The sequence below is a fragment of the Nymphalis io genome, chromosome 8, assembly GCF_905147045.1.
Source record: "Nymphalis io chromosome 8, ilAglIoxx1.1, whole genome shotgun sequence".
Classification (NCBI taxonomy): Eukaryota; Metazoa; Arthropoda; class Insecta; order Lepidoptera; family Nymphalidae; genus Nymphalis; species Nymphalis io.
This window is the reverse complement of record NC_065895.1, coordinates 6509546-6532514: the sequence shown is the minus strand read 5'-3', so window position 1 is coordinate 6532514 and position 22969 is coordinate 6509546. Positions and strand designations below refer to the sequence as shown.

The window sequence follows — 22969 nt, the reverse complement described above, 5'->3', positions numbered from 1 at the left end:
CTGGACAGAATAAACAATGTAATTATTTATGTAGCACTCCAAAATTTTATTTTGCTAAAAAAATGAATCAGTTTCTATAGGTTAAACGAACAAACGTTTGAATCGAATTTGATTAGAATAATTACAATTTTGGTTTAATTTTGTTTAGTCTGAGGCATCCAAAAAGTAAATTTCAACAAAAAATAATAACAAAGAAAATTTTGAAGAAAAAAAAATCCAATCCTGAATTATTTAAGATACGGTAGATATCGATTGCAATGAGTTTAACATTAGTCAGTGGTAATAACACCATTATTTTAGAAAAAAAAAATATATATTTCAACCCTAGTCCTAGGTATTTTGACCTAAATTTAAGCATCTTGCTTAATCTTAGAAAAAGTGTGTAAACGGGAATCATGAACTAAATACAAATCTGTAACGAAAATATTAATTTAAAGTAAATAAATTATATTTATATATATAACTTTTCAGTCTAAATTTGATTAGATTGAATCTGGAAGTGCTATGTATACTTGTAATTAACATGCATATTAAATATACTATTATTGTTTAATAAATTATTTTTTTCAATGCTTTATATGTATGTTTTAAGTGTGCTTTTACAGATAAATAAAGTCTAGACATATCTTACAATGACAGTTCTGACTAGTCTTAGGTATATTTACCAAACCATATTTAAATAATTAAAACTTAATGTTGGTTTTTATGTTACCATTTATAATATGACTAAATTTACTATACAATGCGACCATTGAATTATTCCATTCGGGATATTTTTTTTAATATAATGACATGTATAGTGAAGACAGAATATGTTATTTAATTGAATTTCTTTTCAGTTAAGCTAACTGTGACATCTTATAGTGCACTAGTGTATACGCAAATACAAGAGCAATCTCTATCCCTTGACTCTATTAATTTCGATGGGCCAGCAAGTTTAACACGACCGGAGAGTTCAGGCGCAGGGCCAACAATTTTCAGAGATACAGGACTGTAAACACAAGCAATTTGTAGATTCTGGGCTGCTAAAGACAATTTCTGGACAGAAAAAGGCTATAATCTTTTTATAGACTGATTCGGGCTAGGAATTTGAACTCAAAACCTTGGTCTCTGCAGAATTAATGTTAGCCACAAAACCATATGAAAAAACCAGATTTGTTTGTATATCTATTAAGCTACAATTACCTTGCCTTATCTTCAGTTGTTGCCTTGTACTTACATGTTAATTCAAATGGCTGTTAACAACTCTCAGTATATATTGATTGTATAATAAATATAATACTAGCAATTTTTTTTGAAATTATTAATTTCACCAATAAAATGAGAACTCATCATTTTATCTCTCAATTTTATATTTCTATTGAAATAATAAGAATATTTATATTATAACTATTAAATATCTACGAAAGTTATTCTAAATAATATTTGTACTTAGGCAACTAAAAGTCTAAAACTTCAAACAACAGAAGATGCATTCGAGAGTGAGTGGTCCTAAAGTTAAGCTTTTTTGATATCTTAACTTTGAATTTCTTTTGGTACAGTCACTGCAGTTAATGAGCCAATATTTGTATAACATCTGATATATTTTTTAAGAAATACATTCTTAAATGATAAATAAGAAAGAAAAACCTTGATATATGAATAATACTAATTATTAATTTATATTTGCAGAAGGCATACAATATATTAAAACTACTGTCTTGTTGCTCACATCACATTTAGGATTTGTTGTCAATTTAATATTATATAATAATGCACTCAGCAAATAAAAGTTAATAATAAACAACAAATAGAATTAATAATTTAATTACAAAATTAAGATTTTTATTAATTTTGAATGAAATGGATGAATAAAGAAAATCTAGTCTTCAAATAACAATAGTCAATATTTTTAACTCTAAAATAATATTATAATTATGAATTTCTTAATGTGGCATTTTAGGTATGAGTCATAAATATATAAAGAAATTGATTTATCTGCATCTATCCTTACGAAAGCTTTATGAAGGTCTCTGTGTACCATCCCACTCTCTTCTAACACAGCTTTAATAACTACTTCTATCGATGTTTCTTAAAAAGGTTTTTGTGAGAAAATAAATACACAATTATGAGAAAGCAAAGTGTATAATACATGAATACTTTTTGGATTTAATTTTGAGTACCATAGGTGGTCCCTTATTTAACTTTCAAAAATTAAAATAAATTTATGCATCAAGTTAAATAAAGCGCATTTGGGAATTCAGAATGATACAGGGACAAATGTTGGTATATGTAAAAGTGAAGACTGTTTTGTAATTGATATAATAAAAACAAAATCACTTCTAATAAAAAGTTAATCTAGTGGAATTTGTTGAACATACCCCTTTTTTTTACACTGCCATTTTTGGTACATTACAGTACAAATTAATAGTAAATATCCAAGTCTTTCAACCTCAATAGATAAGTTAACTGTTCTTTTATGGTTAACAATATATGTAATCAAATAAAAACAAATTACTACATTTATTAATTTATTATATACATTCCTTACAATTTTATGTGACATAAGGTGAATTAATGGATCAAGGAATGTTGTGCAAGATATCTATTATTTTGCTATGATGTAGAGATATTTTTTTACATATTGTTTAAATAAATAATTGTATTATTTTAATAGTTCTTTTTTCACTTTAAAATTTATGACAATACTGGGTGTCTAAATAGTCTACATATTTCTTATGGTGTACGATTACATGTAATTTTGAGAACAAATATCAAAATCACAAAATCAGTTTATTCATAACGGAAAATTAATTTACATTGACTTACTGTAGATGATAAAACATATCAAAATTACTTATATATTATCAACAGTATCAGCTTCATCTTCTGAGCTTACTTCATCTCCAAATTCAATATCTTCATCCAGACCATCAACAGAATACACTACAGTCTCATTGATGCGTACAGTTTCAGGGAATTCTCCATACGTTTTCAGATTCCTTGCCTCGTCAGGAGTATATTTAAGGATGACATCCGCTTTGGCGTCTTGATAATCTCGTAAACCAATTAATATAATATCTCCCTGGTTTATCCATACCTTTTTTCTTAACTTTCCTCTGATGTGGCATAGACGTTTTATGCCATCAAAGCACATGGCCTCTAAGCGGCCATTACCGAGCATCTTTGTGACTTGGGCGTATTCCTGTCCGTCCTCTTTAAAGACTAACTCACGTTTTTCTGTTTCGTTTTCATTCTTTCCCCTCCTCCTGTTTTTACCACCTTTTCCTTTATTTTTCGGCATAATTTATATAATCTTGAGTACAAACATATACAATTAAGACTACAAAAATCTCATAGATCTATGTTGACAGTTGACTGACTTAACTGTCAATCTTAAATACAGATTATATAGAAATCATTTGTTGATTGCCATCTATTTTGTAAAACATGGTCGTCGTGAAACAAATAAATAAAATGTTTTGATATCATTTAAGTTAAATATAAGGGTAGCAGTTTAATTGATGTCTATAAGATTATTGTTCCTATTTAAAAAAAAAGTGAACTTGGTAAAGGTGTAAACTTTGACATTCGCATGATTTAAAAAAGTGGTAATCAAATAGAGCTCTTTGTTATTATGATTATAGTTATCTGATTATTATTTTTAATTTTTAATTTACTGGATTATTTTATTTTATTGTACTATTTTTATTTATTATATCTTCTTTTTATTTTTATTTTTTGTGATATCTATAAGTACATACTTTGTTAGTGTATGAAATAATTGTTTAATTTAGTGTAATAGAATAAAATACTGTATGTAACATAGTTTAGTTTTTAATTTTGTTAATCTATTGAATGATTAGATATCAATTTATTCCTTTCACACAGGGACAAGCAGAAGGAACTTAGCCTACGCTAGCCTTCGAATAAAATATGATTAACAAATAAATTTGAAAATGACTACTATATCTATTACCAGAAAGCGTGTTAAGCTTATCGTTAGTGTTATTATATTTACACTAGTTTCTGATCACGGCTTCACCGTGGGGGCGAGGTCCATATGTCCTAATAAGTTCACTTTTACATTTAAAATATAATTAAGGAAGTAAGAATTATTAAATAATTACTTTTTTAGTTTCTTAAAACTAATTATTTAAAACTCAGTACTTGAGCATAGGAGGGGACAAAAAAACATTTGCTATAAACAATAGTTTGTTTCAATCTATAGCTTTAACGTGCCAATGGTAAAATAGTTTAAGCGAATACAATAAAACAATTGGGTACTATTTATTTGCCGAAATCAAATCTAATACATTTATTCAATTAAGCTTTATAATGAAGCGTTTTTGAATCGTCACTTTATTTATTTATTTATTTTTATTTTTTTCACGCAGTGGAAACCTTCAGAAAAGTACCCGGGTTCTATGGGGGTGGAACCGGGTTATGTGGGATTCTTACCCACTAAAACCACTGCGATGGCCGTCCTCAGCACGGATCGGAGAGGCTGGATCGTGTTGATATAACGCATCCGCGGCCTCTCCCGTGCTTTGCTTCACTCGTGGCTCGGCGGAGCTCTCATCAGGGGGGCGAATGTCACCCCCCCCCCCGCACTCCTCGCTAGTGCGTACGGTAGCGCGAGGCCATCCCGGCTGCCGTCCTTCACAGGGCTGTCTGAATTAGGACACGCGAGGCCCCACCTCACGCATCCACGGTCCCAGGGTTACGCCCTATCCTATAAGCCCCGGGCGTCTGAGCTATGGGAGGGCCGAGACGATGCCGTCGTCGTCTCCGCCGAGCAGGATCGACCCTTTCCCGTTACCGCTCCGCCGTCTCCTTCTAGACCATGACGGTCTCACAGAAGGAGGCTACGGCCCTACACGCCTATTCCCTGCGAAGCATCGCCGACACGATTGGTCGCAGGGTCAGGTCTTGTCCGACTTCACGGACCAGGATCTCCCTCTCTGCACTCCACGCGGGGCACACCTCCAACGTATGTTGAGCGGTGTCCCGGTCCGCGCCACAGTGGTGACACATCGCCGTCGATTCGCGTCCGATCTTACAAAGGTATTCTCCAAGACAACCGTGACCGGTCATTACCTGCGTAAGTCGGAAGGTGACTCGTCGCTTTCGTCTCATTCAGGCTTCGAAGGCTGTCAGGATCGCTCTAACTACGCGTTTGCGTGCGTACCGTTCTTCATATAGACGGTCGCGTCACGTCGCAAGAGCCCTCCGGTGTTCCTGCCGCTTCAACGCCTCGAGCGCACTCGAAGTGAGCGCGCTTTCACTGTTCTGGCAGAGGATGCGGGTCTGTTGGTAGACCCTCGCATCCATATCCGCCAGAATATCCAAGGGCGGAAAGCGTGCTAGGACGGTTGCCGCCTCGTAGGATATCGTGTGATATCCCCGCACTATACGGATGGCCACTCTCCGCTGCGGACTTTGGATTTGATTTGGATTGGAGTCCTGCAGCGGCGGACGCCCGATAGTCTGTGAGACCAAACGGGTGCCCCGTAGAGGTCCATCGATCGCACGACACTGGCATAGAGACGGCGAACTTCCTCCCTCGGTCCCCCGAGATTAGGCAGCAGTCTGTGCATGGCACCCGCTACCTTCTTGATCCGGGGGGCTAGGCGCTCGAAGTGCTCCTCGAAGCCCTAGCGACCATCCAGTGTGAGGCCTAGGTATTTCATGTACCTGGCCACCTGGACGTATGAGTCACCAACGCGGACGTGCGAGTTAGGCGGTTCCCTGCTCCTTGGCAGTTTATGGAACCATAGCGCCTCCGTCTTATGGGACGCGATCCGAAGGCCCAACTTGCAGATCTTTTCGACGACAATGTTCACCCCAAGCTCGGCGAGCTCTTTGGTTCTCTCAAAATTTTGAATCGTCACTATTTTAACTCTACCACCGTTTCGGAAAGCAGCTTCTAGCAAGAAATATGCCGGGCATAGTGAACAGCCCAGGCAAAGCGGATACAAAGGTTTGATTGTCAAATGTATGATTTACATAAATATGGTTTTGATTTGACTATTTTTTATTCAAATGTAAGAAAATCAACAAGACGGGTAGTCAATAAATTATAATTTAAAGTAGAGTTAAGTGTTTTAAAAAGGGCTGTGTAAATTGATTTGCTCTCAGTTCGTTTGGTGCATTGGTAGCAAAATCAACTAAAGGTGAGATTGTTGTACTATCTTTATATTCACTGTATTAATGTATAATGTTATAATGAGGTTTACAAAAATGAATATACTTAGTGATATGTATGTCTTGTTTTATTTTAAAAAGGATAATAGAATTTAACACATTATTTCAAAATAACGCGCACAAGAACGCTCGCGTCGCGTCACAAGGTGCTCCCCGCGCCTTTCAGTTGTAAACAAATAGAGCTAACCCGACTCATGAGTCCTTTGCGAAAAAAATAATAAAAATTAAAAAGTGAACATTGCTTACGACTTTTCAAGGTTAATAACATGTGTGAAAAAAATATGATTATATCATGTTAACTTTTTATTATATAAGTAAATCAATTTGGTCGCTCTCGTATAATTTCTGCTCTGTCCGAGTTTTGACTATGACCTCATGTTCTTCGACAATTTGTTATTGCGGGTGACTCTTGTGCGATACGCGCGTTGATAATTTCTTATTTATTTTATACCTCTTTGTGATTTGACGCCCCAAATACGTGCTTTCGCTTATAATAATATTAGATCGATTATTAATATATTATTTTATGCTAAAATAAGAGTAGTATTTTCCCGTAGACTAACAAATAATCTACCGAAAGTCGATCTTATGATTGCGGATTCTTTCATATGTGAAGCATGACATATCATGCGAAATATATTAGTGAACTTAGTATTATTGTTTATTTTAATCTTTTACCAAAAGATTAAAATATGCAGATTGGTTGTAACTGTGATCGGCAATAAATCCGTATTCTTCATGATTCGATAGATGATTATATCGATGTAGAATATAATATACATTTCCTACATTTTAATTTTACGTACGCAGTTCGGGGCGCGATAGTTATGATATAGAGCCACTGCATATTATTGTAAATTTGTTTCTGATGAAAGTGCAAATAAAATTAACAATCTCGAATGTGAAGGATGTAAACATACTATGGAATTGGTCACATAGTGATGTGAGGAGTCTACTTTTAAGGAAATAAACTGTTACTGGGAGAAACCTTTTTTATGTAAAACAAGTAAAGAGGGGGCAAACAAGCAGCAGGCTCTCCTGATGGAAAGTGATTACCACGGTCCAAGGACACGTGCAACACCGAAGTGCTTGCAGGTGCGTTCTCGGCCTTAAAGGAATGCGTAGGCTTACGTTTTTCTTGAAGATTTCTTTATCATAACGGTTCGGAAAAGTCGCCGGGTAATATGGTTCCGCAGAGTGGCTGTGCGAGGCAGGAAATGCTTTAAAAATAGTGCTGTAGTAGTGGATTCAGACATCGAGATGCTATGGATAAAATTTAGAATTTATGTCCGGTGGTGAAATTCAGCGCATGGGATTAATCTAAACAGTTCCTCAGTGAATTTCCCGTAAAAGATGCAAAGTGATTACATCTCTCCCGCCCAGAGATAAGAGCAGTACTCCATGTGGGGCTGAATTTTCGCCTTGTAGAATTTTAGGCGAAGAGCTGACGCGAGATACTGACTTACCTTGTTGAGCACACAAGGCTAAATTGGCTTCACCTTTCAATAGACCGCGGAATCTAACGTTCTGATACTGGATTTGGTAGCGAGGCGGTATTCTCAAAATGATCCCCTCATTACGACCAAAAGGTGTCATTTTAGAAGTCATCGTGCTAACTTGTGTCGTATTGGGGTTGAGTTGTATCAAGTTTAAAAAAAAACACTTGTTATTTTAGACACAAGTTTATACTAATCGATGTGTTCCCGACAAATATTAGCGCGACCTGTATATAAAGCGTCTACTGTGCTGTCGTCTGCCAATATTGAATGATGCTTATTTGCACAAGTCATTAAATGCAGAAGAAGCAGAGTAGGTGATAATACGCATTCTTGTGGAATACTAGAATTGACAAATTTTAAGTCAGAGCATGCACCGTCGACAACGACCTTGATGTCTGGTCTAGTAAAACTGGTGATCCAGTTGCATTATTTCCTGGGAAGCCCATAGAAAGAAGTTCAAAAAATACTGTTTCAAGCTCAATAAGGTTTGATGATGGTAAGTGGTCACCAAACGCTCTTAGACATTGGCATTGTAAGAAATGTCAACCATCGCTTATAGCCAATGCGCCACCAACCTTGGGAACTAAGATTTTATGTCCCTTGTGCCTGTAATTACACTGGCTCACTCACCCTTCAAACCGGAACATAACAATATCAAGTATTGCTGTTTTGCGGTAGAATATCTGATGAGTGGGTGGTACCTACCCAGACGAGCTTGCACAATATAGGTAGAGGTAAGGAGGACTATCTTATACAGGGAAAATCTTAAAATGTGTCCAGTATACAACTGGAAGTAGAACATAATAGTTTAAAGACCTTCTAGAATGGCGCTATCATCGATATAGGGTATGGTATGAATGTAGCAGTTGAAGAAGATTGAAGTGTGACAGTGCAAAACTTCAACTATTTATGTAGTTAATAATAATTATGTAAGCATAACCTAAAAATAAAATTACATAAACAATCAATATGAATTTAAATTTTAGATTTCAAAATAATCAGATGAACTAAGTAAACCACTCGATCTTATGTAAAAATAGATAGTTACAATGTTGTTGGTTTTCTAAATAATTAAATTGAGTTTGGATTACGCAAAACATATAATTAATTTAATACTTATAAAACCTGGTCTCACTCCCATAATACTCAAATTTGACTGTATTATCTGTTATAAGCTTTAAAGAAAACAATGTTCGCAAAATCTGCAGGAGACGTGATAGCGTCTGGGAATGGGATGCCAAAGTAATTTAACTTATTGACTGCCTTACAAAGGGTGGAATAATAAATCGTAATAACTGACCGACATTTGATAAAACTAAATGAAAATATTTATATACATCTTACTGATTCCAACCAAACATTTACTTTACTAAGACGATATTAGTGTTTACCACATCACTATTTTGAAGCATTCATTTTCGCCCGACTTCAACTTGTGTTGAGTGCCTTGTGGTTGAAGTAAAAAGGTATATTATGGGTCTCAAAGACAGTTACTATAAGGATAATGATACCACAACGTCAATGATCTTGACTAAGCGCATAGAATTAGAAATATCACTAACTTAAATATTTTTATACAATAATTATTTAAGCATACGTTTTTATGGTTAGACAAAGAGGTAAATATATAACAATCATTTAGTTTACGTTGTTTTGAACACTGTCTTAAACTTTTCGAGAAAATATTTTCTATCTTTCGGGTAATGGTAATATTTGTATGTAGCTTTAGTGATAGGTTGCAGTATAAGCGTGCAGTTGGGTCGACAAGGGGCGAGCGTGGGTGGACTACAGGGGTGAGGCCAGACGGCGAATGAACTGCAGGAAGGGTTAATGCTCGCTTCCCCTGCAGCGGCCTGCGCTCGTCCACCTACGTTCTATGCTACTGAATACTTATTTTACCTACTCAAATTAGCGAGACGTCAAATGAGCAGACAAGTTATTATATCCTTTGTAGAAATGCTCAATTTAATAAAGGCAATAATAAATTCCGTTAGAAGGTTTTACATCTTCAACGAGTAATAATATAAAAACGTCATACACATGAAATACTTTATCTTCACTTTATTTAAAAAAATTAACGATTTTGGGTCTCTCTCTAAAAACGCTTAATAAATATAGATTTCATTTCATTTCAATAATATAAAAGTAGTTTAGTTTGTTGTGTTTTTCAGATTTGTGCGAAAACTACTATCTTGATTCGTATGGGACTTTCACATTATGATAAGTAATTGTTTAAGGATGGAAATACCATAATTTTATAGTATGTTTCTGTGTTGTATTTTTTAAAGATATAACTTATATAATGATAAACCTAGTGGAAGAAAATAATGTATGTCCGGGCGTTTTCAAGATAGCGTTGTAAGATTTGTTTTTAATGTCCACAAGAGCATAATGTTTTAATTGATAAATCACCATACCGTTGTAAATATTTTTATGTTAATATTTAAATGGGAAAAAATAAACCATGACTTTAGTTCAAATAATTCGTCAGTTGATTCTTGCTTCGAGAAATTGGAAATTCTTTTAAAAGAAATTATCAAATAGTTAAATGCTTTAATAGTTAAATATTTACTTGGTGGTTGGGCTTTGTGCAAACTCGTCTGAATAGGTACCACCAAATTATCATATATTCTACAGCCAAGCAGCAATATTTATTATTTTTGTGTTCTGGTTTGAAGTAAGAGCAGCTACAAGAGACATAGTCCCCAAGATTGGTGGAGCATTGGTGATGTATGGAATGATTACTATTTCTTACAGCCTTAATTTCTATAGGTGGTGGTGACCGCTTCCACCATTTACTATCAAGCAGCAGCAGCAGTAGCAGCAGCAGCAGGTATACAATTAAAAAATGTTGTTCATTCGTTTGTTGATTGGAAAAAGAGTTTTTCAGTTAGCTAGTCAATCAATGTGCTTGAGGCTCTTACTTTTTTAGAATAAATAAACGAATTGACATATCTACTAGAGGTAAAATGTTTATAAATTGTTTTACAAAAAATATCGAGTAAAGCAAATAACGTATTTGTCATTTTCATTTTGTCATGATGATGTCATTTAGATTTCATCATGTCATTTAGAGTAAATTATTGGAAATAAATATCAACCACTCTTTATTAATAATAGGTACTGGTTATCATAATTCACGGAGTTATTGAGCTGACAGATTAAAATAAACAGGATTAGTTCATGTAACGCCGAACTATTAGCCATAGCGAGCACGACGTACTTGCACGATCGTAAAGCCAATTCAAGCTCCTAGAAATTAAAGAGTGGTCGTTTGGATTCGAACTGGGCTTAAATTAAAATCAACGTTTCCTATTCATTGACCCATCTTAGCTTTTTTTAGTGTGCAATGAATTTTTAGACGACGGATTTTAAGAGTTTTCTTGTTTTTTTGTTCAAATTGAATTAGTCCGTATATATTAATAATAGGACAGTTAAATATTTTCCAACACCCATTTCCAGTAAGTTGTCAAATTCTCTGACTAAAACTAATAAGTGTGTGAAATAATAGAGCTGTTCACGGGAAACTGAAAATTTTAATTTCATACTCATCACGCAGGTGAGCTTTAAGTTTATATATAATATCCTGTGTTGTTTATATATATATTTTTACTATAATAGGTAGTCGAGCGCTCAAATAGGCCAACTGATGGTATATGATCACCACCGCCCATAGACATTGGTGCTGTATGAAGTATTAACCACCCACTAGGCTATATAATGAATGGGTGTAAGTAAGTTTCACTAGTACTATAAAAAAGCATAATTCATTTATTTCATTCTACAAATATCTTATGTATTAACATATGATATTTACATCTACATATAAGTACTTAAAAAGTACACTGGATCGCAAAGAAAAAGGGTCTGTTAGAAAATCTTCAATATCTTCAAAAGTACCTGACCTAGTTTTATGAAATAAATCTATGTTAAAGAATATTTTAGTGTGCTTAAATGAAAATTAAAGAAATGAATTCAAGCTTTTTATTTTTAATAAATGTAAAATAAATAAAAATGTTTTCCAGTATTTTTGTAAATGTATTTGTTGACAGAGGTGCCGTTTTCAAGCATTTTAGTACTTTGTGCCTAATACTGCTATTATGCGATTTGGCATACTTTCTACTAGATTTTTGAGGCGATGCTACGAAATATTCTGCCATTCCTCTATTACAGGTTCTTTTTTCATGTAGTGTGATTGGCGGCGGATTCCAGTGACGTACACGTCGTCCCAGTTCGTCGCATGCATGATCAATGGCTTTTATGTCGGGACTGCGTGCTGACCACTCCATGTGTGTGATAACGACTTCTTAAAAATAGGCAAACACTATCTGAGCTATATACGGGCGGGCATTGTCTTGCATAAGAACAGCATTCTCGCCCATGTCAACTAAAAATGAACCAACGTAGTCATTCAGAATTTCAGTGACTTATCTTTCTGCAGTTAAAGTTCCATTTTCTATCACCACTAGCTTAGTACGGCTTTCGAAAGAAATCCCAGCCCACACGTGAACAGAGCCTCAGCCGTATAGTACTTTTTGTTATATATATATATAACGTCGTGCTTGTATAAACAGAATCTAGACTCGTCTGACAATATAACTCCCGACCAGTCATTCAGAGTCCAATTCTCGTGTTCTCTACCATAACTCAAAATTGAGTATCTGTGATGTCTTTCTAGTTTTGGGTCATTTGCAGGTCTTAATAGCTTTAAATATTTTATTTAGAGCTAAATAAATGTAGGGAAATTGCGTCGCGTCTCAGCGCGTAGAAAACAAGTCCGCACTTCGTTTTGTTTCATTTCAGACTAATTAAAGCGACAATGTAGCCTACAAATATATACAAAGCAACAACCTGATATTTTCATATCGCGTTTTAACGCTGGAAAAACGCACTACGCGTTTCATTGTTTCCGTTAGATGTGGAATACCCATAAAAACCAGCTGTACCCTTTCTGTCTTAACGAGAAGCACCACGGAATCGCTTGCGCATGCTACCGTAACGTTTGTAATTCACCTAAGACCTACGTATCTGCGTAAGCAAGTAAAAGTGCAATCTCTATTCTTCAACTCTTAGTCCGATGAGACGGCAATCTCTTTTCTTATTTTCTGAGATATGGAAGGATTGCCGAGCCTACTTTTAAACTCTGGCCTGTTACTGTAACTTTTTTGACAAAATAAACGCTGGACCACTGAATCGATAAATTAAACACACAGAAACAATAAATTGAATACAATTAGCTTTGTAACGACGAAGCAAAATCTAAGTAATTGTAGATTGTCTTCTTGCGTTTGTTGTAAGATAATTTGGTACGATTTTTTCAGTAAATGGAGTAGGTAGGCATACATAGGCAATAAATAGGAATTTAATTTCGTAACAAGGTCAGGATACCAAGAGAAACGGCGCTTGCGCGAAGAAAGGTCAAGGTCGGATACCCTGGAAGATTTTCATTGAGTTCGATGACCTAGGTTCGTATTTCAGGGTGATTGCTTTGGTACAAAATGAGACGTGTGACCTTCACCGTGTTGACTGAACAACATGGCACGTGTATCGGCATCGGCAGCGTAGGCGTTTACATTATTGAACTATGTCCCATAATAATAGAGATCCTAGTAGTCCTATATTATATTTATACCAAAATGTAGCTAACATATATACTGCTTCCTATTGTTTGTCAAGAATTAAACCTTGTTATCGCTAAGTTATTCTGTTTCATGGAGACGAGTTGTCCCTTTGCTAATTTGAATTGTTTTGTCGGGTCCATATTTCATAAATAAATAATATAAACGAACCAGTACTTTGGTTTAGTCGAAGTTAATTAAGTTCTGAGATGTATTGATGTTTACGTAACTTGGTTATTACTCCGCGTAGTGCCTTTTTTTATAAAATATCTACTTAAAACAAAAAAAAACTGCTTAAAAATTATTTCAATATTGTAATTTCTTTATAATTTTTAATATGTAAAATCTCTGTGAACTTCAAGTATTATGAGTAATACATTAAAAAGTGTGGTATGGGTCTTAGAACACATAAACAACCTAGCGATAACACCGATTAGCGGGACGAAGGGGCAGGGGCGCGGGGAGGGGGGCTAGCGGCGGTCACGGTCGGGGACGCGGCCTTGACACGCGCAGCCTCTCCCGGGCTCCTCTATACACGCTGTACATAATAATTATTTACTTTACATTTTAGCCTATCTGGAATATTTACAATTAAAATTTGCTTTCATTTTGCTTCGACCTACTACGTACGATCATTGATCATTGAACTCAAAAACTTTTTTCGGTTTTTTTTTTACTGTTCTTATTGAGAACACAGTTTCACCATTCTTTTTTTACAAATAACTTTGGATTTGTTTCTATGGAAATTTAAGAAATCTTAAAAATAATAAACCTTAAAATTTTACTTAATTTTATGTGCTAAGTTAAATTCGTGTTTAATTTAATTGATTTCGTACTCGACGGAAAATAAACATTGCGAGGAAATTTGTCGGAAATGTATTGGAATGAAATCTGCCACGTGTGTCTACTGAACCGTAATCGAACGGCATGGTGGATTATTCCACCTTGCCTGGCCTCGCTTACTCTCGATGAGAAGTTTCCGGAGCATAAGCTCTTAGTCCAGCATTGGAACTTACAAGCTGTTGCTTTTGTTAAAACAAAGTATAGCCATTAATAAAGGAAAGCATAAACTTTTTTTTTGAAACTCAAAGAAATGTTCTTACAAAGAATATATAATTGTTATTTAAATATTATTGTACAATACCTTACAGTTACCGTACAATTCGAAACATGTAATATTATTATTTTATTTAAGTATAACTTTGTTGACGTTGAAATAAATGTTACATTACAAAATTCATTTAATGTTTATTACAACCTTATTACAATTATGTAAAAGTGAGTGAAACACGTAATTGTCGAAGAAAATTTGAACCATTCATGCAGACCAATATAATTTACCTACATAAAATAAGTATATTTATTAATGACCAGAAAAACTTAAATATGGATTCAAGACTATTTATTAATTCAAGATAGGTAATATTATAGTAATAGGTTAATAGTATACTTGTCATGTCACTATTGCGGTTCTAGAAAACTTGGTTATACATAAATTCTACTTTTGTTTTATATTTTATCGACAGTATGTTTCAATAGTCTTAAAGCAAAAAATATAATATATTAATTATGGTTAGATTTTTTAGATATATGCATTTTACTTTTAACGCCGTATCACAAAGCGAAACGTTACTTGCGTGCAAATATTCTTCTAATGTCACGTATGATGAATAAAGCACGAAAGATCATAAATTTGTCGATTGATTGAATAATTTTAAAGATTGTTTATTAAGTTTAGTTTTCCAAGCTGTCCATTCCCGGATTTACACGAGTACATCTAAGTTGAAGTAGTATAATAATATTATATAAACGTTTGTCGATATATTAATTATTGTTTGCTCTAAAGATTTAGTATTTTTAACTTTTTATAAATAATATAAATATATATGGATGTTGTTTGTTGTAAATGGACTTATTTTTTTTCTACTCATGTTGCTATAATTATGTGTTAATGTATTTTTAAAACAAATATTGTAATTGTCGTGGCTACTTTAAAAAGCTTCACATGTTAGCTATTTTCACTAAATTGTTTTACATTTGTCATTAAAACATGTAGTAGCTACTAGTGGTCCTTAAAATAAAATAAATAAAAAATAAAATAAATAAATCTATACTCATATTACAAATTATAAGGTAACTCTGTCTGCCTGTTACGCTTTCACGACTAAACTACTAAACCGATTTCGATAAAACTTAATATGAAGCAAGTTAAAGTTTAGAAGGACATATATTACTCTTTTTATACCTAACACGTGCCTATCCCCCAACACGCGTTCAAACTTACGGTCATAAACTAGTTTTCTATAAATTTACTTCGTTCATACTTTCATAGCGTAATGGAAATAGGTGAGTGTAATGACATTTTTGAAAAGTTCTAATTCCTCAGTAACAGTCATATAGAATTTAATTTATGTTTCTTTAATGAGAAAATATTATTTGTACCTCGAAGAACTGGAACAAACTAAGGTTTATTCTAAGTAATTTATTGTAAATATATTATTATTATTATATAAATCCCTAAACATTATTTTTGCTAATATTGTTTGTTGAAACATGATCAGTTAAAAATCTGACAGTCTACATTAATGAGGCTGCATTAATTTGCTTATAATATGTTCGCAATTAGCAACTTAATTTAACAAACTGTGTTTTTAAAATAAGCCTCTTTTTAAGTTAATATAGCTAGTTGCCAGTTATCAAATGCAAAACAACCAACTTTTCTACTTTAGAGTACTGTAGCCACCTACTTAATTAAAAATATTTTACATCTTTAATTCAAATGGGCATTATTTATTATTTATTTCGTTGAAATGGCAGAATTCAAAAGATTATCGTCTCGAGCTGAATTTCACACTGGCAAAGCCGCGGGTTTTGCTAGTAGTTCAAATAAAACAACATAAATATAATCATATGCAGTGCCCACAACAAACACCCGTTAAAGTTTTACGAAATTTGTGTGTATATGACACAAATTTTATAAAACTCAAAATGCAAACCGAGGAACTACAGCACAAATAGATCGCGGTGATCACTGCGCCAACTAGTCGTTAATCAATTATGTGTAACCTTCGTGTACCCGAGGTGTTTTGTCAATTATACCTACTCAGCGACCAGCATTCATGCGCTTCCTGTGACAAAACTCTATAAGAAGAACCTTCTGTTCAAGAGAATTTAGAATTTACGTTTTCTAAGTGAGTCGATTCACTTTAAATTGTAAATACGATACAGAAGATTTAAGAACTTTACTCTAAAGTATCGGTCAGTAGGCCTTCTTGCGTTTCTAGATAAATGGTATTCTGACCTGAATTGGTTTCAAGACGAAACTGACAGTCAATTTGGAGATGTCTTATTAAAGAAATGGGTTAGTAGAATGTAATTTAATACTATCATTACGATTCATTGAACAACCTAATTGAGAAAAATAGTAACAAATAAACAAATGTGATGTCGAGTGTCATTGTCTCGACTCTCGAGAATGCGACTCGGTAATCGCTTTCATTAGTACAGCAAATCAAAAAATATAAAGACCGGGAGTGATGTAAAAACCGTCATTCACGACGGTGGCGGTCGGATACGGGTTCCCGATGGACTGGTGTAGCGGGCGGGCGAGAAGCGCGGGCGAGGGGGGCTGGGAGTGCATCGGGACGTTGACTGTCTGGCTCCTGACTGCGTTATCTGCAGTTGCCCTTTCGTACGATGCACCGTAACCCTCCTTCCACCCCCACCAGCCGGGGACATCAGACTACTGCAAACTCAACATTCTACAATTTGCTATTGACCTGAAATAGCACCGTTAATAAAATATAAAGTTTGGCAAGTCGATGACTTTGTAAATTTTATTTTTGTTCAATCCAACAATGATTGAAATTAATGTTTTTTTTTCGTATTTCTAATAACACAAGCCAAGTGTAAGTCAATGTGGACCACCAAATGTTACGCATATAATATAAAACAGTCAATAGTCATTTATCTTAAAATAATATTTTTATATTCATCTAAACGTATTTATATTATATAACATGTGAAATAGTAGAAAAGCTATACCGTTACCGACAGCAAATTTATAAACATTTTCATAAAATCGCTTAGTTTACGTAACTGCTTACTTTGTACATACATCATAATTATATGCAATACTATTTAATTGTAATAATAATTACCCTGCACATGTACCTAATTATATTAAACCTTAGCCTTTTTTTAATACGTTACATTTATATTCAATAAAAAAAAGCAATTTGTTTGATTATCAGTTTGTTTGAATATTATTTATTTTCAATATATAGAAGATTATTACAGTTATATGTATATAGGAGTCTTAAAGTATTTACATATTATACTTAATACAACTAAATATATCATTGAATACAATGAACAATGTGTGGGGCATAATGTTCTAGTCGTGGACTTGTATGATAACGATAACAAATAAGTTATAGGCAGTTAAGCCTTGAACTCTTAAGTGTAAGGACCTTCGCGTGCCTTCACTATTGTTGTAATTAAACTCCTTATTACAAGCTTTGTAATAATCCTTTTGAATTTTTAACTATTACTCTAACAAATAAGTATTGCACTTAAAAAAAATGTCTTATTGAAAAATGTCATGTAATAAATTGCTATTTTTTTCACTTTTAGGGTTTATAATAACATAAGATATTTCCTAATAATTAAAAGTGTTTTTAACACATTCAAGGTAAGTAAGGTTACCCGGTTTTAACATTGTCAAGGTTATGTGCGTCGGTTTTGACAAAAGTCAAAAAGGACGATAATTTCTTCGACCCCTCTACAGTAAGTATGAGTAAGTATATGCTGTAAATGTATGAGTAAGTTTTTAATTGTGCTAGGTTTCGATCAGTGCAGAGCCATTTACTTACAATATATGTGTTTTTAATGTGTTTATATAAGACGTTTGGTTTGTTTAGTTTTAGCCGACTTAAAAAAAGGACGAAGTTCTATTAACCATTTACTAAAAGATATTTATGATGTATGTACCATAAAAGTTATGAATTAAAACTTGTTTTTAATGACTTAATACAAGTTGTTTTTTCATAAAGAGTTTTATACCAAGGAGTATTATAATAATGATAGAAATAATAGATAATAGAAGTAGGTTCTTATAGTAAATGGTAAGTAATTTCTTAACATATCTTAAAAACAATATAAATTTCAGCTATAAACTTATACCTAACACTTATAGTATATTGATTTAATGCTTTCTGAAAATAATAATAATTAACTTAATAATGAAAAACATTACTGTCATTAAAAGGATTTTTTTCTCTGATAGTTTCTATTTTTCTATAATTTACTGGTCGTAGGGCTTTGTGCAAGCTCGTCTGGATAGGTACCACCCACTTATCAGACATTTTACCGCAAAACAGTAGTACTTAGTATTGACGTTGTTCCGATTTGAAGGGTGATTGAGTCATTGTAATTGTTACAGGCATAAGGGACATAACATCTTAATTCCCTAGGTTTGTGGCGTATTTGCGATATAAGCGATGGTTAACATTTCTTACATTGCAAATGTCTATGGGCGTTGGTGACCAATTACTATCAGATGGTCCATATGCTCATCCACCTACCTATTCTATAAAATAAAAAATGACCACCTATTAAGAAATAATTTTCAATAAGGTAATTATTATTTATTATAGTTTGAGAAAACCGTGGGTCGGAACAAGTTCATAGCGAGCGCTAAGAAATTTATTACATATTGATAAATTTTACTTTAGTTAAAACTAATTTTCCCCGACAAATAAATACTTTGAAAAAAAATCTTGAAAGTACGATTAAAATATGTCATAGAAAAGGCCTAGAGCAACGATGGCGAACCAATGACACGCGGGCCAGTCGTGGCACGCGACTAAATAATTCGGGCAAGCTAATAATTAACAATTATATATTTATTTATTGATTTTTTTTTCTTTGTTCATATTTAATGTGATGTGAATTTTTTTGTGAATTCAGAAAAATTTCGAATCAAGAAAATAATAAGTTATAATAATAAAAATTCATTGGATCCTATAATTTTAATGAGTTAGCTTAGTTATAATCTCGTTAAGCATAGAATCAAGGGAAATGGGTTTGAGGCCTAAATTTCAGTTTCTTATGAGAGGCAGTTCAACTAACTCGGGATAATTAAATAAGCTTTGCTTATTTGTACTCATTTTAAAGTTAACTTTTACGTAATCTGGAGTCAGTTAATTTCATAGGCAGATGTCAAAAAGTTAATAACCAAGCGAACAGAAAGTATAGTAGATGAAACATCGGCTATACATGTCAAAATAATAATTTAGTTTGTTTTTAATCATATTTATTTTTATTGTAAACGTGTTTACATATCGAATATTCTATTTTTCAATGCATAACACTATAAAATATAACATCTTTTTTAAATGCAGATTAATACAGTAAGTAGGTACGTACCAACTAGATACAGAGATTGACATCGACAATATTACTTACTTTTTGTTCAGTAATGTTACCTTTCTTGCCTGTACCTCAGATTTTTAAGTAGCGTAATCTTAATGAGTGATAAGGCGGTTAATAACGTGTTTTAACCGTTTCGTTTTAAAACTTTTTGATAAAGCTGTGTGCAGTTTTCGGCAGATCGACCTTGAGATCGCGTCCTCAGGCCGTGTCAACGACAGCGGCCTCGACGCGTGGCCGCCATGCCCCCGCCTCTTACCCCTGGACCAAGCGATTTGAGCCAATGCAACTAAAACTTACTATAATTGTACGTTATTGTAATATGATTAGGTATATGAAAGTAATATAACATAGTATATCGGCCCTCTTGAACGCAAGTCAAATAAATCAAATCAAACACATTGGGTAAAAAACTCAAAATAAGAGGAAAATTCATAAATTGACACTCAGATTTAGATATAATCATCGTATTCGGAACATCATATCATGTAGTTATTTCTTGTAAAACAACATACCAAATAAATCTTATTAGAAATTTAGAAAATAATATAATATATAGGACTGTAGGTATCTACATAAATTAAAAAAAAGGAAAGGCAATGTACATACTTACCTAAATTGTTTTGTACTTTATACGATAGCTTGAATGAAATAAACCAACGCAACTGGCTAAACATTTACCTAGGTAATAAATATTTAATCCTCACTAATATTAGTAAAGGTGAGTTTGTTTGTTTACTCAACCGATCAGCATGATTTTTTGTCAGGGGTACAGAATGAGGACATATCCTACCCAACGCCTCTCCTTCACCAACCGTCGAAGCCATGGGCGGAAAGTAGATAAGTCTATCATCACAGCATTCATCTTATAAAACTCTTTTAAGTCGAAATATTGATAAATAATATGTACGAAATGAAATAAAAATTCACCAATAACAACAAGAACTACGACAATCAACAAATACTCTTTTATTGTACACCACAAACATATATATTATATAAGATTTACATACATAGGTACAGATTAGCAGAGGAAAATGTATAAAGGCGAATTGTGTATTATAAAAAGTATTCTTTATTTAAAGTCCTAAGACTCTAAACTTAAATAAGATTTATTTTAAAGTAAAGATCTCAAAAATTTAAGCGCCGTCGTAAGGTATAATATATATTACCTTTTTTAATACATTTTATAATCATGTATAAAAACATAAATTTATAAAAAATACAAAAAATATATCTCATTGTAATCAAATTATTAAATAGACTTTCATAAGCACATTTGAATCATTAAGCTTCCAGTTCCACCACTTCTTCGGAATGTAGATTTTAGCAAAAAGAACCGGCAAGAAACTGAATAGTCACTATTTTATTAAAAAATTACAAACTATGTAATGTAACAATATATTTACTACATGTCTTGAACTGTACACATGTCGTGGCAACCTGTAAGTGAGACAACACTTAGCTTTAAGCTTATCATAATTTAAACGACCTTCTTTCAGTGTATGTTTTATTTTATTAGCATCTCCAATAAGGAATATACATCACAAGCTTCCATTACATGATTACACTACTAAAATGTATATGTTCTCCATCAATTATAGGAAAACACAGCATCCATCTTATATAATTAAGTAACAGCTAATATTACTAATATTAAAACTTAAATTAAAAACTTTAGGAGTTAAAAATAATGCTTAATGGTCTAAAACAAAATCTTTTGTTGGTTGTCCTAAAATTTAATAAATATTTAAATAACATTCGGCTAATATATATTTTATTTTATTTTAATTAATTACAATTTTATTCTAACTTTATTCGTGTTTATTAGTTACAATATATAAGAGTCCGATAAATATTAAACCGAAATCTTTAAAAACAGAATCTAAATAGAAGTCATAATACTGCTTACCCGTTTGTAATAATTAATTTTAATTTGTTTAATTAGTTTTACATGAGATTGAGCAATTCGTTCGTCCAGCGTTTGTTTCAATCTATTTATTTTACTTGTCATATTATTTTTAATGACATTTTGTGATTTATTTAGTTCTTGTAATGTTAGTTTTTAAGACCCTACCTTTTTTGGCGTACTAATTATATTGAGTTTTGATGGAGGTTGGTACATGAAGCCCGTTCAATGTAAATATTACTTTAGCTAAATTAATGGTGCAGTTATCAAAATTTAGCGGCGTCCGAAAATACCATATTTGTAAGATTAAATATTTTTATATGTAATAATAATTGTAATGGCAATTATATAGATATATAATATATCTATATAAATTATTTTTCGGATTAACATATCTATGTTAATACGAAAAATAATGCTTTTTTTGTTTATATTTCTATCGACCACCCATCGTTTATCCGATTCTGTTGAAACATTGTACAACAGAATCTTGAAAGCTGTTGTCATAGTACTCAATGTATCGTAGGTAGCGAGCAAGATAATTGATTACAACAAAAAAATATACATTGCAAGACACGTCTGACATAAAATTATTTGCCTTAGATTGCGGGGATAATGCACTCTGTAAAAAGCACTAGGTATACTCCACAGCTTTTTTATGCAGTGTTACGTAAAAACATACAGCGTACTATTTACTTATTATAAGTAGGTGTATAAATAATGGTCGTCATTTATAATGTAAAAAAGGGCATACGTTTTACGAATTTACAGATTTAGATGTATGATATATCGTTAGAATCTTTTCATCATCCCGAGTGACACTGGCTATAAATTCATTCATTCAATCAAGACAGTCTTGTTTCAAATTAATCAGTTATTTTTATATTTTTATATTTGTTATGTTTTTTCATTATATCTTAAATCTTATTATCCTTCTTAAAAAACAACCATGAGTTATGGTATAAAACCTACCTTTGTTGGCTATAAAAATGTTTGGCTCTGGGTTATTATATTAACATGCTTTTATAGACTGGTTTTTATCTAAATAATATTGCCATAAAAGCTTGCTTACTAAAACTATTTACATACATACTAAGATCCAAGTAAATGTATTTTTATACGATTAAAACGTAACTATTATTTATTGTGAGCTTATCATTATGGTATATTTAAATATTACGTACCATTTATTAAAATTTGGCAGTAGGCTTCTCCTCCTCGTGATTAGTAATTACATATTTACTCAGTTGCATTCGGTTAAAAGAACCGTGCTGGAATGGGTTGTGGAGGAGCGAAGGAGGCAGGGTAGTGCGAGGGCGACGACT

The 22969-nt window shown here is 32.9% G+C and overlaps 1 protein-coding gene across 1 annotated transcript; it reads right to left on the bottom strand.

The window, feature by feature from the left end:
- Positions 1–2497: 2497 nt before the first annotated feature.
- Positions 2498–3374, bottom strand: LOC126770332 (eukaryotic translation initiation factor 1A, X-chromosomal). The gene has a single exon (XM_050489697.1). The coding sequence runs from the start codon at positions 3281–3283 to the stop codon at positions 2837–2839; it is 447 nt and encodes a 148-aa protein (XP_050345654.1). The 5' UTR covers positions 3284–3374; the 3' UTR covers positions 2498–2836.
- Between the last annotated feature and the right edge of the window lie 19595 nt (positions 3375–22969).

Coding starts and splice junctions, on each gene's coding strand:
- LOC126770332 (XM_050489697.1), bottom strand. CDS start 3,283: ATGCCGAAAAATAAAGGAAAAGGTGGTAAAAACAGGAGGAGGGGAAAG.